The following is a 17,314-nucleotide window of genomic DNA, read 5'->3' on the forward strand; positions in this document are numbered from 1 at the left end:
CAGCATTTATTAAGACTAAAAATAAGCAGCGTCGAAAGGAAAATAGCACTTACTTATGACTTGTCATGCCTTTTACAGACCTTTTTGCTGCTCTGTGCTGAATCCTGATTTATGACTCAAGATAGGAAACAGAAATAAAAGATGTAGTGGCTGTACTCTTTAAAATGTGTACACATCACCATTTCAGTGGTAAATAAAAAAAATGAAAACATGATTGCATGATTGATAACTCTTAATTTGACATCAAAGACAGATAAATGTGTCAAGTTTCATGTTTCAAGCTTAATTTTAAGTAAAAAGGGAAACTTTGAAACCCACAGCGTGATGCCTGCAGACACTGATTAACTTGAGCCCTGCTTTTACTATAATATTGTCTGTTTGCTACTCTCACCTCCTTGCAGAGTCCACTCAGTGACTTTGTGGCTGTAGGTGCCCCGGCCTGCTCCATTGTACGCTGCCACCTCAATCTCGTAGTTGGTCCAGATGATGAGGTCCTCCAGGAGCAAACTTGTTTGGTCTGGGTTTGTGATGTTTTTCATCTGACAATCAACTGGAAGCCCAGACAGACAGTACCTGAGAGCAGAGTAATTGAAGGATAGAGAAAGACAGAAAGACAAGGACCGCACAGACCATTCAATTCAGTTCAGTTTTATTTATACAGCAACCAAATCACAACAACAGTCGCCTCAAGGCACTTTACATTGTAAAGACCTTACAATAATAGAGAGAAAATCAGACCACCCCCTGACCAAGCACTTGGTGACATTGGAAATGAAAAAAAAAAAAAAAAACTTTAAAAGGAAGAAACCTCTGGCAGAGCCATGCTCAGAGAGGGACAGCCATCTGCTGTAACTAGTTGGGGGTGAGGAAAAAAGGAGATTAATAACTAATAATTAAACACAAAGTGTTATATAAACAAATAGAAAGTGAAAAGAGGTGAGAAGAAGAAGAAATACTGAATCCATAATGGAAACCCCACAGTAGCCTAGGCTTATTGCAAGCATTCAGGCTCACCTGATCCTGTCCTAAGTCTAATCTTAAAAAAAGAGAGGATGTCTCCTATATCCAAACTGGGAGCTGGTTCCACAGAAGAGGGGCCTGAAACATGAAGGCTTTCTCCCATTTTACTTTTAAATATCCACAAGTGTTTTAGGGAATATCAAGTAAACCAGCAGTCTGAGAGGGAAGTGGGTTTTCAAGGCGATATAGTACATGAGGTTTTTAGAATAAGATTGGGTCTGACAATTCAAGACTTTGTATGTGAAAAAAAGGTTTTTAAATTAGATTCTGGATTTAGCAAGGACAACATGAAGACAAGCTAAAATGGGAGAAAAATGGTCTCTCTTTCTAGCCCTGTCAGTCCTCATGCTCCAGCATTCTGGATCAACCGAAGGCTTTCAGGGAGTAGACAGAACACAATAAACATATATTAGGATTTTACTGGCATTTTTTTTTGCCAATAGCGAGGGACTGAGAGCAGTAAGAGTACGAAGAAAAAAAATCATGCAGAGCAGTTATAAAATGGCTACAAAAAGAGAGGTGACAACAGATGGATGTAGAAGAAGGTATTTAATTTGCACCAATTATTCTACAGACACAGTGAGCAAGAATGAAGCAAAATGGAAAGGGAGAAAGGGGACTGACATAACAGTTATTATCGCATCTGAATGGCACAGGGCCAGACAGGCACCTATCCTTGGATAAAAAAAAAAAGAGAGAGAGAGAGAAACAGGCAGGTTGTCATGGTCTTTTTACCTGATGATGTAGCCCTGGAGTGGACCATTTTGATGACTCTCAGGGGGTGGCTGCCATTGGATCATGATGGACTGATTTGTGCGGCCGCTTGCGATGACTGTCTGAGGGGGGGCGCTGGGAGGTTCTTCGGGGAGAGTTAGTCTGCAGCGAGGAGCAAGGAGAAAAGAAAGAATAAAGGAGAGGTAAAAGCAGAGACAAAGTGAAGCCGTGCATTAATTATCCTGGGTTTCTGCATATTTCTATTCCATTTCATCATAGACATCAAAACATAATAAAGACTGCTTTTTGTGTTCTTTTTCAGAACGCCATAAAGGAAAGTTGGGTTAAGTGTTGCTGTGTCTTTGTCCAAAACATATTCTCTATAATACTGTCCGCAGAGGGACAGCTTGCTGTGGCATGAAAAAAGATCAAAGAGGCCTTGGTAAAAAATGGAGCAGTACAATGGAGAGACAGGGCGAGTGAGCGAAAGATATAAAAGAACAAGAAAGAGAGATCCAGGCAGACTTTTCCCTTAAGTCAATTTAAGATGACATCTTGATTTCTTCCCAGTGCACCGGAGCACTGCTCTGGAGGAGATAAAGCAGAGTGTTTAGGATCAAAGAGGTGTGCCAGAGAGATGCCTCAGAAAAGCCCTGCACTCACTGACGCTCAGTCACCCTCCTGTGGTGCATTCTTGTCTGGGCAGATTCACACTGGAATTTGGCTCCGCGAAAGTGTGTTGTTTGAGGAGGGTCTTTCTGCAGTTAGAAAAAAAAAATCCAATGGGTTGTGTTGATGCGCGCAAGGTCAGACAGTAGTGTGCATAGGTGAATAGTGATGAGCTAAGAATGTGTGTGAGAGTGCGCGGAGGTGGGCCTGCATGTTTATGACAGCTTCTTCTTCCTAGTCAAGAAAATTCACTTGAGATTTGAGCCTGTGTTGAGCTCTGCCACTTTCAAGCCTCTCTGTATTTTACTCATGAAGTATGGCAAAGGAAGTTAATAGGAGGGAGCGAGACGAAGCTGGGTCAGCGCACCCATCAAGTCTTCACAAAGCGCAATTTCAGCTCATTCACAGTTTTATCTTGAAAAGGCCCATCCTGAAGCCGCCTCATCTCTCCCTCACTCCCAGAGGAATGAAGACCAAAAAGTGGACTTACAGGAAATAATCACAGGATTTTCTATTGAACTGCCAAGACGAGCGGGGAAGAACGGCTTGTTCCAGAACAGTAAAAGCCCTCCAAAGTGCAACGCTTGTCTCACGGCCAGTGTACACATTAAAAAACACAGTCTACGAGCAATATTCTTAACATTCAGGAGATGCATAACAACTAAGTGCAGCACCCACCGGTCAGTCTCTTTGCTGAACTGGCCTCTGCCCACGTCATTTACGGCACACAGGCGGAACTGGTATGAACGCGCCGGGATGAGGCCACCAACAGTAACCCCAGTAGACTCTGGCTCAATGTTGGCCAGCAGCACTGTCCAAGGTGCATCTGAGATAGAGGAGGACACACATAAAGATAAAGCTGTGAGCAGTAGCTAGGGAATGATGAATGACCTTGTGAGGTCATTAAGACTCTTGAGAAAAAAAACCTCTCTCCACCACTTGCGAACTTAAATTTAAATCCATTGTTATTTCTGACTATCACTGCACACCACTGTTTCATTTTTTCAGTAATAATAGTGCAGCTACTGATAAGAGACAAATAATTTATTTTGCATAAAGTCCCTCTAAATATCAAATTGCAATTCAATTATCCAAAACCCAGATCCCATCTGCATCCTCAGATTCATTTTCCTTATAATGAGTTGTCATCTACTCAGTTAGCCTGAGCTTCGATGAGAAATGGTTGAGCAATTTAGTCTCAGTGGGTGAAAACATTCCCACTTCTTTGATTTTATCAAGTGAAAGGAAGATAAGAGTATTGGACAGCAACACAATTTGGTCTCCCTGTTCATTTGTAAGGAAACGCACAAGTGAGGCAATCGAGTTATACAGATTGAGGAATGTATGAGAGTGTGCAACTGCCAATTTTAGATACACAATTGAAATGTAATATAATAGGAGGGATTGAAAATTAGTGTTCCCTTTGAGAACAAACTAGCAATATCACCTTCGAAATTACTAATAAAACTATTACATTTGTGAGTTTGCATTAGGTGTGCATGGTTAAAGGTGATAGAGGTGCTTGGTGGAAAAACTCACTGTTTTCTGAGACCTCCAGGATGTAGCGGATAAGGGGGCTGTTGCCATCGAAGGCCTGGGCCCACGTTAGGTTGATGGCCCGCTTCTCTGTGGTACTCAGAACTGCTACTGGGTTTTCTGGAGCATGAGGTAACTGCCTGTACGTGTAAATGTGGGTGAGAGGGAACAAGTGATAAGAGAAATAGAATCAGACAAGAAGGCAGAAAATAACAGAACTGAACAGTTAGAGTGAGAGTGAGGCATTGTAAATATTCGAGGGGTTTGATGGATTAGAGAGGAGAGCAGTGATAAACCACAACAGTGGAGGAAACATCCATCCATCATGTCCTGGTTGCATGTAAAAGAAAAAAAAAATACAGAGGAAAAAAAACAACTAAAAACAGCACGATAAGACTGGGGAGACATTGGGTAAATATGCAAACCTGACTCGGAGGTGGGCGCTGCGAGAGTCATTGCCACCCACCGAGGTCACCCTGCAGGTATATGTTCCAATGTCACCCGACCATGTTTGCGAGATGTGCAGGGTCCCGTCAGGATCCAGACGCAAACGCGGGGACGTGTTCACGTCAATCACAGTGCCGCTCTTCTCCCACACATGTCTGAAAGCACGTGCGTGAGAACGTAACTATGTCACCCACGAAAAAACAGACACACACATACGCAAACTTGAACACTTTACAGTTACAGCAAATTTGTTTGCCCTTTATGAGTTCATACACCAAACACAGAAGGTGCTAGCAACAACGAAAAGCGCTACAAAGCTGGCAGCAAAGTGTCTGGATCAGAAAAATCTCTCTCTGTGTCACTCGTGCAGCACGCAACTTATCATCTGCGGATTTCGCTCCTCGTTATTTAACCCACCCGCACATATGGACACCCCCCATTACATGCGCACATGCATGCAGGCATGCAAATATTAGGAGCTCCCGTGATTAATAGCGACTATTCAGGCTCTGCAGCTAATCTCCTCTGTGTTGCGTTTAATTAAAGGCGCTGTCTGAAGTTATTACTCTGTTTACATATTCATCTGTTTACCCTGCAATCTGATCAATGTCGTAGGCCCACAGGTGACAGGCTCTCTAATCACTGGGCTCCATAGACATCATTTCACTCCCTCTGAGACAGATGCCTGTACACACACTCTGTCATGCTCAAGACTGTCTAAAGAATGAGGGAAGGCAATGGACTAATTCCTAAATCTGACTCCAAGCATTTCGAATGCTTCCCATAGGAAGTCTTCTAAGGGTGGATAAACACTATGAGATCTCTTGCAGATTTCATAAACAAATTAAGTACAACACTGATGCCCAAGCTTGTTCGCAAGGCTGGGAGTGATTAAAAAATATGGGATGGCCTTGGCTCAGGTAGTAGAACAGGTTGTCTACAGTTCCCATTGTTGACATGATCTCTGTCAACTCCATATGCCAACGTGTCCTTTGGCAAGAAACTAAAATCCAAGGTGATCCTAATGGCATGTTACTGGTGAGTGAACGTATACTGCTCTTTTTGAAAGGTGCTACTTAATTGCACAACATTTACTTACATAAAACGAATGAGGAGTAAGACCGACAAGGAAAGAGAGCATATTCCAAAAGATTACCTTACAGTGACACTGGGATCATGGGTTACACCACAGGTCATAACAGCCTTAGTCCCTTTGATGACACTCTGGTCTTGTGGCGGTTTAGTGATGCGGGTACGTGCTGTGAAAATGCCCAAAGGCTGTTATTCAGAGACTGTTTGATCAGTGAACTGAACAGAGATTACAGGAATTGGTCTCATCTTTCACTCAATATCTCTCTGAAATAGCATAAATTATATTCTATTTTCAGTGGGCAAAGTATTTTGCAAGGTTACAGAGACTGGTAATGTGAATTTAGTCACAAAAATGAGTTCACGTACAAGTCCAAATATCTTGACAATGACCTCTAGGAGAAAAAAAAGCATGTAATTCTTCTAGAATTTAACATGTCATGTATTTAATAATAACAATACCAAAAAAGACATTTTCTCCTTTTATTTTTTCTCATATTCCAAAGGAGACTAGACTAGGTCTCATCATTTTCAGCAAGTTATACAAGTGTTGAACAATGTAAAAAATAGAGAGATTAAAATAGAATAAGCACATCAATATGTATAAATAGCTTAGATCACACAGTCTTATGGTGTGCTCCAAAAAACTTCTATTCTGTTCTACAGAGGGTGTCCAGTTGCTGTTACGCTTACCCCAGACCAACAGGTCAGCTGAAGCCTCGTCAATGCCCCTCGAGTTACTGGCCATGCACGTGTATGTTCCAGCATCAGACAGGTGGGAGGGGCTGATTAGTAAGCTGCCCGATTCCAGCAGGGTGAACCTGGGCAGCTGGACCGATCCACTGGCCAAGACACGTTCACCTGCAGGGAAGGGTGGAAGTGATCGATGATATGGGAGAAAGGACGGGGAACAAAAAAAAAAAAAAGGGGGGGGGGTGTGTGGGGAAAGAACAAGAGAGATTAAAGTATTGGAGAAATGTCAAGGAAAACAAACAGAAGGGAAAGCAGCACAGCAACAGTAAAGAAATACAGCTTGTTTGGAGAAAATATATATTCTGGATCTTTTTTATAGCTCTTGTCTAACTGACGAGTCAAAATGCAGCACAATAATCTCCCCAATACCTCATGCTGTTAGCCCACGCACCTTTCTGCCAGGTGATGGCTGGCCGCGGGGCTCCCGAGGTTTCACAGTGTAGGATGACTGACATGCTGTCAATCACTGCACTGTCAGAGGGGCCAGCGGTTATGTTAGGAGCAATACCTGGATGGGGAGGGGTCAGGCACATGAGACACACGCACAGACACAGAGAAAAACGCATAGGTTCAAGCAAAATCAGGTAAGACAGAGGTGATAATGAGAGACATAAACAGCTTTCTCCCTAATAAAGCAGGCAGCAGCTGAGAGCTCAATGGACTTGACAAAAGGGGCAGCTGTCAGGTCTCATTCTCAGAGACAGCTCTGAGAATCTGACAAGGCGCCTCCGTCTCTCTGCTTCTCCTGCTCATTCTCTCATTCAAAAATAGGCAATAATTGCCCGAGCATCCAAGGCTGACAAATCTGTCACTGCAAAGAGATATATAGATAGATGGGTGTAGAAAGGGAAGACAGAGACTGGGACAAGAGAGGATTAGGAAAGAGAAGAGAGGAAGGACGGAGCTGAAAGACAAACAGAATGAATCGGCAGGCGTGTGGATAACTTTGAAAAAAAATTTCAAGGGGGACATACTAGTAACGGCAAGGTAGGTGTTTGTCTGGATCTCTCCTGCTAGATTGCGAGCAAAGCACTGAAACATCCCTGTGTCATCTGGCAGGAGACCGTTGATCTGTAGACTGCCTCCTACCAACACCCTGTACCTGGGGATCTTCACCGGGCTGATGGGCACTGCATCTTTATACCACACTATCTCTGGCTGTGGTGTGCCTGCAGAGGGAGGAAAGGATTTACTTATTTTTTTGTCTCTGGTCACTGTGACCCTGTAGTCCATTTTCTTTTCTTTTTTACTGCTTTTTTTTAGTCTTTCACACATGCAGGAGCATAGTGGAAAAAAACAAAAAACAAAAACACCACAAACCTCGAGCCTGACAGGGGATATCCACTACCTTCTCCATTTCTGCGCTGATGTGACTCGGCGGCTCTTTTACAAACAGAGGATATTCTGTTCCGAAGAAGAAAAGTGATTGCTCGCTAATAGCCTTTAAAAACAGCTACAAAACGAATGTGTGCTTTTTATCATCACCGTCATCTGGCAATAGCGCATTTGCACGACTTTATATAACAGCATTAGCGTTAATACTGAAATATAAACTTTGAATGGAGACTCTGAAAAGTATTTCAGCTTGAAGATTAGCACTGATCATTTAGGCTAAGCTGCTTTCTGCAGGGTCAAAATGTATGTTGTAACGTTGTTTACCCAGAACATGCAGGTAGGCCCCGGCCGTGACGGAGGGGACACTGCTGCTCCGAAGTGACGCTTCACACTCATAGTAGCCACTATCGCTAACTGCAGGCAAGCTGATGACCAATCTACGGCCAAAATCGCGAATCCCTGTATTGACCACTGCCCCATCTTTTCTCCAAGTGATACTCATTTTGACAAGAGGCCTGAAAAAGAAAAAGATGAAAAAGAGAAAAAGAGAGCAAGAGACCGAGAGCGTGGTTTTTAATATAGATTTATATTCTGTTTCAAGGTTACAGAGCACTGGGGGAGCAATGGGATACATCTGTCATTCTGATTAAGTCTTTGAATTTGAGATAATAGTCAGAATTCAGAACCGGGATTGTGCAAGATTGGAAGAACAGAGTGAAGCCCTGAATCAAAGGGAAGAATGGAGGAGAGGTACAAAATGAGAGATGTGCAAAACACTTTTTATTATGTTCAAACAAAAGATTCCAAGATTCATTTAAATCACAAAATATCAGATGCGGGGGTGGGAGAAGGTGGTGGTGTTTTGATAATGTGTGAATGCCCGACTGTGTGTATTTGCAGTCTCCTCCTCAGGATCTGCATGTCTCTTTGTGAACATTTACCTTGCATTGGCAACACACTCCATGATAGCTTCGTTTCTCCCGACTGTTACACTGGTGTTCTTTGGGGGGATGATGATGGAGGGGGCAATGGGGTCCGCGGGTCCTCCCACATCTATCACACACACAGAAACGCACAAAAGTGAAAGAAATCTTTAAATTGCATGCCAGTCTCAGATTAAGCCTGTGCCTCTGCCTGATATAGCCAACTGAGCATGACTAGATCCTTACACAGAGACTGACAATTTGTCACCATCACAACCAAGTAGCCAGCATGCTATCAACCAACTATTAACGCCCCTGTCTTTACTTTAGATCCTCTTTCTAGTGCACACGGCATTTACTGAGCATGGTGTTAGCCCAGGTGTTAAGAAGCCATTATGTAACATAATTGAGACAAACAGAAAAGGCGATTAAATGCGGCACCATCACTCACGGGTTTCACAGAGCCTCCAGCCAACCATCGATTCACTGCCCTCAATCAGTGATCTCTCTCTGAATCTGATCTCATTTTCCCCCCACCTCCCCGGAGCACGAGTATGGGCCTGTGAACTTGTATATGTCTGAGTGATTGGACATTTACAGTGTGTTGTGTGCGTGCATCGCTTTGAAGTTTGTTTCCGGATGTCCGTGTGAGACCATCTCAGGTTAATAAGGGCTCTAATTAAGTTTTTATTATTGTTGTTGATATTTTGCAGCACCTGATTATAAATCTCAACCTTTTCTTGCTCAGTCCTGTAGAATCTCTACAGTACTGTAACAATGCTTCCGCTACAAACACTGACTAAAAATAGACCTGAGAGTTATTACCACTTTGACTCTACTCGCCATGTGATTACTGCATAGTTTCCTGATCATCAGTCAAATAAATACCTAAAAAAGAAATATGTATATATATATATATATATATATATATATATATATATATATATATATATATATAAATCAAATTTAATTAAAATGCAGTATCCAAGTATCTTCAAGTTCTTTCCAGAACATAACATGGAAGGAAACAACAAACAATACAAAATTAACATGCTGCTGACATTTTTTCAGAACAAATTAAACATTTCAAAAATAAAAAATTTAATTTAACGCCAAAGAATTCCCAAATATCCAAAGATTTTCTTCATGGCAGCACAGAGATTTGAAAACACACACACATAAACAAAAGAGAAAGCAAAAATCATTTGTAGGACGTTTGACAGATGGAAATAAACAGATAGAAATGTTTTGCAGTCATCATCTCGGAAATTTGATGAGAGATCGAGATGAGCAGTTAAATGTTTTGCTCATTTGAACCTCATTCAAAATGACTTTTATATTTCTAGGCAACAAATTACCTATTGATTAACTGGTAAATACATAGAATTGGTGCTACTGCAGCAGTCTGAAGGCTTGGTATTATTAATTAAATCCTTTCATCAACGTGATACAAGTGTCATTTTGACTACATTGTTGACATTATTAATAATCAGCATAATGAAGACCAATCAATCCATCTATAATAGCTGCCTTTTAGTCCCTAGAAAGCTAAAAAAAAAAAAAAAAAAACCCACACAAAAAGAAATAAACATGCTACAATGATTTGCCTTTGTCCAAGAGCTTAGTGAGGAAAAATCGGAGTTACTTGGTTCTGCAGTTACTGGCTATACTTCTGTGAGATTACAGAATTTGGCAGATCCATGTAAATTTTGCAACTAATTAACAAGCAAGACTTTGTGTAAGGTCTGATTGGCATAGGTTTCAGTCGACAAGTAAGTGTGAAAGTGAAAAATGAGAAGAAAGAAACTGATGGAAAAGAGTCACTCAAACAGCATTAATATTAATCTTCTACAAAGAAGATTTAAAGCTGAAAATCGCCAAGATCACATATAATTTATGAATGATTTATTAATTAGAACTCTTGACAGAGTCATGCTGAAGCTGCTGAAAATGTGATGATTGGCATGTTGTGTGAAGTACTCGCCTTTACACAGAGTGGCTGTTAACACTTTAATTTCAGTTTGAGTTTTGCTAAATGTTTTACAAATCTGTGTAAACACGGAAATGGAACAGTTTTGTTTAATTAAGTGAAATGCCCCACATATTTGGCTGGAAATGTAGCCCGTGTTTGCCAACAACGCAGCAAAAAGTGGGATTCCATTTGACTTATCAAAGAACTCATTTAATTTTCCAATAGACACGACTGGTTCCTCGGCACACGGTAATTAATGCATTGCAGTTCACGAACTCCCAGTGTTGAGGATACCTCAAGTGTGTAATGCAAAAATTGATGCGGTGACTTGCATAGCAAATTCTCACTACTAAGGGTGCCACCCTGTTTACATCTGTCTGTATCTAAAAACAACTGTAAATCCAAGTCAACTACAGAGCAATTCACAATCCAAGGAATATTAAAAAGGATGCCTGAATGTCTGCGTGCATGGAGCTTTATCCGACTCCAGTTCGCGTTTCACTATTACACCCAGCTCTGTCTCATTTGTATGCTCCCTTAGGAAGATGGTGCTCCCTCTACTGCATATTGTTTAGTCTTTTATCCAGAGAATTGCTACAACGAACAAATGCAGTCGTAAAATTAAATAAACTTATTGGCTTTCAGATGCAAACTACAACGGAGTTATCTGCAAGGTCAGACTGGGTGATATCCAGTGATATCTGATCCCCGGGGATTGCTGTACCATGCGTGTTGAGCACTGAATTACAAATGCTGCATTAAAGCTGCATTATGATGAGCAGATGCTGGCGCGAGAAGGAAGCTGCCATTAAAAGTGCGCAGAACAAACAGTTTTTAATTTTCAATATTAAAGTTAACATCCCACTGTAAACCCTGTGGTGACCTTTATCATGTGGATACTATCATGTGGAATTCTGTCCAGATAGCTAGAAAAACACACTGAGTGACTCCTTTAATTGGGTCGTCGAGGTAGGCGAAGAAAGACTGATTTTGTTGAGATGAAAGAAAATAAGAGGCGGGAGCATTTGTGTGACTTTGTTTAGATAGGAAACGGTGACAGTAGGTGGGAGGATAAGGAAGCGGCAGGTTCAGTTAAACTACATAATCATTTGACTTAAAACCATGCTTCTGCCGCCAATGCCAAACTTTATTTGAAATTGCGCACATGCGGGTTTTATAATTGAGGCCGACCTTCTGCTTTGATTTGTGTCTTGATGTAGGCGTGTGTATGCTTAATCATTCCCTGTGTGCTCAGCGTCATTTTCCTGAATTCATTTTCATTTTCATTCATAGGAGGATTTCAACCAAAGGTGTACTTCATGGGGCCTTTCTGCCTTTTCACAGAGGTCCTGCTGGAGTTCCACCTAAAACATTGTAATTCGCCATTGAAGCCAGAGGTTGGAGGAGGCCTTGGAGAATAAGAGGACATCTATTATGCTGCAGGTAATGAGTATGATAAGCATGTATTTTTTAGAAAGAGAAATCGGGAAATAAAGAAAGCACCTGTCAGTAGAGGGCGCTATCTCTGTTTCTACTGTTTTTGGCTGAGCAACCTGTTGTGTTGCCACTGTGTTAAATAAAATGTGTATCTAAGTGATGCGCCAAGAGAAAATACACAATTTAAAAAAAACACAACCCAAAACTACACAATACATCTGCAACAACGTGTTGACACAAACAATCTGCTGTGTCTTTACTCTGTGGGCGAAGAAGTCTGTTTCCTGTGTATACGCATGTACACATGTATGCGCACGTGTGAGTACTTACTCTCCACTGTGAGAGTGATGGGCTGACTGGTTTTGTTCTCCCCGTTTTTATCATTAACTGCCTGGGCATAATAACGTCCTGCGTCAGGGGCCACGGTGGACAGGATGACGAGTGTGTTGTCCAGGGCGATGGCACTGAGTATCCATGCAAATAAAAACACGCATTAGTTTTAAGGACAGTGCGTTAGTGAATAATAATTCCTGCAACAATCACCCTAGTCTCAGAAAGCTACACACTGCCTTTAGGTAGTGTGCAGCTGAACCAAATTAAGGCCACCAATTTGGCTTCCAATTAAAAGGTGCAAAGCGTGGTAAATAAGACGAGAAATTTCCAGTCCATTTCATTTCAGCCAACTGCTGTACATTGCAAAATTCATCCTCAAACAAACTCAAAACCGTACATTCGCACACATAAACACATTAACAAGCACACAGAAACACTCAAATCATTAAACCAGTGAGTAGTTGTTTCACACAGTCAATAAATCTGAAGGGTAAACTGACACACATACGCATACATATCACATAAATTACCACTGAAAAGAAGCAGAGAGAGACAATTTTATGAGCACTTCTCTCTACAATATACACCGTGTGTTTAGGAAATAACTCAGAACATGTCTTGCTTTTTATTATCTGCTTAATATATAAAGTACTTCATTAAAGGGTTCACTGTCATTTTAATTGTTATAGATCCTAGAGGGTTTCTACAGAAACACACTTGCGGCCAGTCTGAGTTTTGTCCATGGAAGCAGTTGCTTGGCTGGCTATTGACGCTGTTGGCTATTTCTCTTAATAGTTTAAGACAGCTTGGTGCAACTAATGAACTTTGATTTCAACATATTTGAGGTATACAAGAGACATCAGGATTCATCTTTATGCAGTTCTCCCTGGTTGATAGAGATTTGAAAAGAAAGTTAAAAAGCGGTGAGGTAGTATGTAAGGTTTAAGCTCTCACGACCGATACCGATGTTGATATTTGGTTAAAAAGCCGTTGATTCAGACATATTTCCTTAACATTTGCTGGTTGTGACATCTATGCTTAGTAAGGACTCAAATAACTACACACAGTAATTATTCATTCGTCATTATTGAGATGATATGATAATGCAGTTTAAAAAATAATGAGTTTTTATTGTTTCAAGTGAATTACTCATTTATAGATGTCCCATTTTGGCTGGTTGTTGTATTTGTGGGGTTCCCTATTTTTTGAATGAGGGAAGCGAGCGTAAGAGGGAGAATACCTTCTGGTTGACAAACTATGCAACATCATCAGTCATGGTTGAAGGGTGTTTCTCTTCTTTACTTTTGAAATTTGTATATTTCTTGGACTGAAATATAGGCAAATATCAAATACTGGCTCTATTTCACAATAAATATAACAACCGCTCGACTAGTTATTTATGCACTTAAAATGGATTTTTCTCACGGTAATTGCATTTGTAGCATTGTAGACAATTTTCAGAAAATACACACACATATAAAAACAATGAATGTGTAAAAGGTGCAGTTTTCAAGTCCAATCTTTTCTGTCACTGCTGTGGCCCAGCACCCTCTTGAGTGACTAAATGTAGGTTAGGCTGATGGTTTGGTGAAAATGAGAGCTGACGCCAAGCATGGGGCCAGATTAGGCTCATTGTATCTGCCAGCATCCACCTGATCGGTGCAGGATAAACAGACAGACTCCTGGACAATTAGGAGCTGAGGCTCTTTCAGACTCAACAGACACTTAAAGAAACGCACATTGATACACAGACACACACCTGTGAATATCAATGTGGCCTGACACAAAGCGAGCAAACAAGCGGTAAATGTAGAGTATCCTGTCAGTGACTCACATTGTCACGGTGCAAAGTTTCACTGCTTTGCTTCTAATAAAATTCAGCTCTAAACAACACGATAACTAGCTCTGGGATTGGTTGGACATTCATGGAAAGGACTGAGATTTTTCTTACAATATTTCTCAGTGCTTCTACTGCAACTTTTGCAGCTGGACTCAGAAAGTACTTTCACCAAATCTATGCTTTAACCAACAACATGCAGCCCAGGGTAAATGTCTTCATGTCAGCTATGACATGATGGTGATCATAGATAAGGAGGTGCTTTCTGTGAAATTATAGACAGCCTACATCTCTTTTCTGGATAACAAATATTAATTTCACAGTTTTTATTAAGGAATATTGGATATTTTCACATAATTCAAAAAACAGAAACAGATAAATAAATAAAAATTCACTACACAGACCTGCACTTGGAAATGTGTTTCCAATTGGAACTGTCCCTGTGTGAAATGTGTCCTCTGAACCTCATAACTGGTTGTGGCAGCAAGAACTGCAGTCAAGCATTTGTGATAACTGGCAATAAATCTTTGAGATCGCTGAGGAGGATTTTTGTCCTACTCTTCCTTGCAGAACTGTTTTAAATCCACAACAGTGGATGGTTTTCGAGCATGAACAACCTGTTTAAGGTCATGCCAAAGCATCGAAATTTGACTGAAGTCTGGACTTTGATTGACATTTATTTTGTTTTTTGTAGCCATTCATAGGTGGGCCTCTTGTCCTGCTGCATTACCCAAGTGCGCAAGAGCTTAAGACGTTCTCCTTCAAGATTTTCTGGTAAAGAGCAGAATGCATAGTTTCATCAATTAGGGAAAGGCCTTAAAGTCCAGGTCTTAAAGCTGCAAAGCAGCCTCAGACCACCACGCTGCCACCACTATGTTTGATTGCTGGTATGATGTTTGTTTAAAAGTAGACATATCAGAACTCGAACCTTCCAGATAGTTCTGTATTGATAGTCCACAGAGTATTTTCCTAAAAGTACTGGAAATTATCAAGACGTTTTTTGCAAATGTGAGATGGGCCTTTGTGTTTGTCAGCAACGGTTTTCATCTTGGAACTCTTAATGATGCCATTTTTGTCCACTGTGTTTTCTACTGTGGAATCATAAACACTAACCTTAAATTAGGCGAGTGAGGCCTGCAGTTCTTTAGATGTTGTTCTGGGCGGGTTTTTTGGGACCTCCTGGATGAGTTGTTGATGTGATTTTGCAGTAATTTTGGTTGGCCTACCACTTCTAGGAAGGTTGACCACTGTTACAAATGTTCTCCAATTGTGGATAATGGCGATCACTGTGGTTTGCTGGAATCCCAAAGCCTTAGAAATGGTTTTATAACCCTTTTCAGAATGATGGCAGTTGGTGAACTAGTGGCATGGTGGTTTTTTGAAATCTTTTAACCTACTTCACTTTGTCAAAAAGGTTTTACTTGATTTAGTAGGTCATGCAGTAATCAGGCCTGCTTGTAGTTAGTGAAATTATACTTAGCCTTCCAAAAACGTGGTTAATCATAATTAATTTTTGATTTAACAAGTTATGTTTGGATAGCCTTTTTCCCCCTTAATAAATGAAATCATCATTTAAAACTGTTTGAAATACATAAACATAACACGTGTCTGCAAGATATGCACACACACACATACACACACACACACACACACACACACACACACACATAGACCCTTCAAGACAGAAATCTAACCAGGGGTGAGTGCTGTCAGTCAAACCTATCATCAATTGAGGCCTTTTGTCCAATTTTGTCTAATTGGTTCCTCTGCTGCCTGCTCTATCTCTACCCTTCAATCATTCTGCCTGCAAAGTCAATAGGGCCAATATAATAACCCGCTTTATCACTGAGAGGCGATTCAATGATGAACGCAAGGCCTGCGCCAACATTCGTTCATCAACTATTCTGCTCAACTTCACTCATGGTGTGTGGGGGGATTGGAAAAAAAAATCTGTGAGCAGTATTGAACCTCTTAGAGTTCTCTGAAGTGAAAGATACTCTATTTCAGCAGTTCTGCATTCATCTACAGCTCATATATGAGAGAACTTTCTGAGCACAGAAAAACACAAGTAAGATGCATAAATGCTTTGTCTAAACTAAAGCAATGAAATTGGGGTGAATGGAGACTTACATGCGACTGCTGGAGGGAATCTTACGCCCATCTCTGAACCAGGTAATCTGGGGCCTGGGGAAACTGTGTATACGTGGTGCACGGATTAAAGCACCCTCGCCCTGGGACACAGTTTGAGACCTCTCACCTTCCACAAAACCCCCCATATCTAGGAGACATAAAAAGTGAGTTAAAAAGAGGGAGACAGAGAAAAGATACTAGAACAGAAAATGCTGAAAATGCCTGCCAGCAAAAAGGATGGAAATAAACAATTGCCATTATTAGCATTAATGTTATGTACCTTTTTCAAAAGCTAAGCGCCTTAAAACAAAGTGACTCATCCACATAGTGTGCATGACGAGCTTTTCACAAAAACAGTGTCTTGCCCTTAATCTGCCAGAATGGAGGATGTATAGAAAGAATCCTTTACTCACAGGCAACCTGCACTTCAGTGCTGCACTGCATTATAGCACCAACTCGGTTTCTCACAATACAGCGGTAATGGCCAGCGTGCGATCGGTCCAGCGAGGGGATCAGGTACCTAATGGGCACACGCAACACAACTGCAATTAGTCATCATCAGCATGACAGACAGCAACATTTGTCATCTTGCTGCTATTATCACCCACACTCAAGATGCTAAATTAATTGACATGTTTCAATGGGCACCTGAAACGGTGCCTTAATGACATTGCTCTTTGTAATAAGACATAAATGGTCTAAAAAAAAGGAAAATAACAGCGCATCTTTGAAGTGTTATTTGCTGCTGATGTAATCCTGGACAGTGGATAGTAAACCAGAGAAGGAAGAATGAAATTTTAATGTAGAGCGCAGGTCCTGACTGGCAGGACTCGCAAAATGCGATTCCTCCATCTTCAGCCTGATGAATCAAACAAGCACCAAGCGCATGTTCTGGCCATCCACAGCTCCGTCTCTCCCCCTTGATGTGCATTCATGTTAGATGGTGCATGTGAAATACTAGCAAAATAACCTAAGCAGTTACTCCCCTTTGACTGGTTTGCTACAGCCACTTAGGATTGTAGCTTCTACCCCAGTCATGTTCCCCCCTGCACTGCAATTCGGGGGGTAAGGGGGGTGGGGGGTCTGATTAAATGGATTCCAGTTCTCCTCTTTGATCAG

General features: G+C 41.2%; 1 protein-coding gene across 5 annotated transcripts in view; it reads right to left on the reverse strand.

Moving 5' to 3' along the window:
• The window catches only part of LOC146519965 (protein sidekick-2-like), an 84,839-nt gene that overhangs the window by 19,527 nt on the left and 47,998 nt on the right, over window positions 1–17,314 (reverse strand). For all 5 annotated transcript variants that reach the window (XM_085158320.1, XM_085158313.1, XM_085158314.1 and 2 more), the window contains exons 3-17: window positions 16,609–16,715; window positions 16,196–16,343; window positions 12,226–12,359; window positions 8,505–8,616; window positions 7,888–8,078; window positions 7,549–7,632; window positions 7,203–7,397; window positions 6,620–6,736; window positions 6,169–6,336; window positions 5,543–5,645; window positions 4,365–4,541; window positions 3,943–4,079; window positions 3,082–3,229; window positions 1,756–1,896; window positions 392–573 (exon numbers count right to left, since the gene is read on the reverse strand). In XM_085158320.1, coding sequence (XP_085014446.1) covers window positions 392–573; window positions 1,756–1,896; window positions 3,082–3,229; window positions 3,943–4,079; window positions 4,365–4,541; window positions 5,543–5,645; window positions 6,169–6,336; window positions 6,620–6,736; window positions 7,203–7,397; window positions 7,549–7,632; window positions 7,888–8,078; window positions 8,505–8,616; window positions 12,226–12,359; window positions 16,196–16,343; window positions 16,609–16,715 — 2,144 coding nt within the window. The remainder of the gene's footprint in view (window positions 1–391; window positions 574–1,755; window positions 1,897–3,081; window positions 3,230–3,942; window positions 4,080–4,364; window positions 4,542–5,542; window positions 5,646–6,168; window positions 6,337–6,619; window positions 6,737–7,202; window positions 7,398–7,548; window positions 7,633–7,887; window positions 8,079–8,504; window positions 8,617–12,225; window positions 12,360–16,195; window positions 16,344–16,608; window positions 16,716–17,314) is intronic.

The sequence above is a fragment of the Neolamprologus multifasciatus genome, chromosome 4, assembly GCF_963576455.1.
Source record: "Neolamprologus multifasciatus chromosome 4, fNeoMul1.2, whole genome shotgun sequence".
Lineage (NCBI taxonomy): Eukaryota > Metazoa > Chordata > Actinopteri > Cichliformes > Cichlidae > Neolamprologus > Neolamprologus multifasciatus.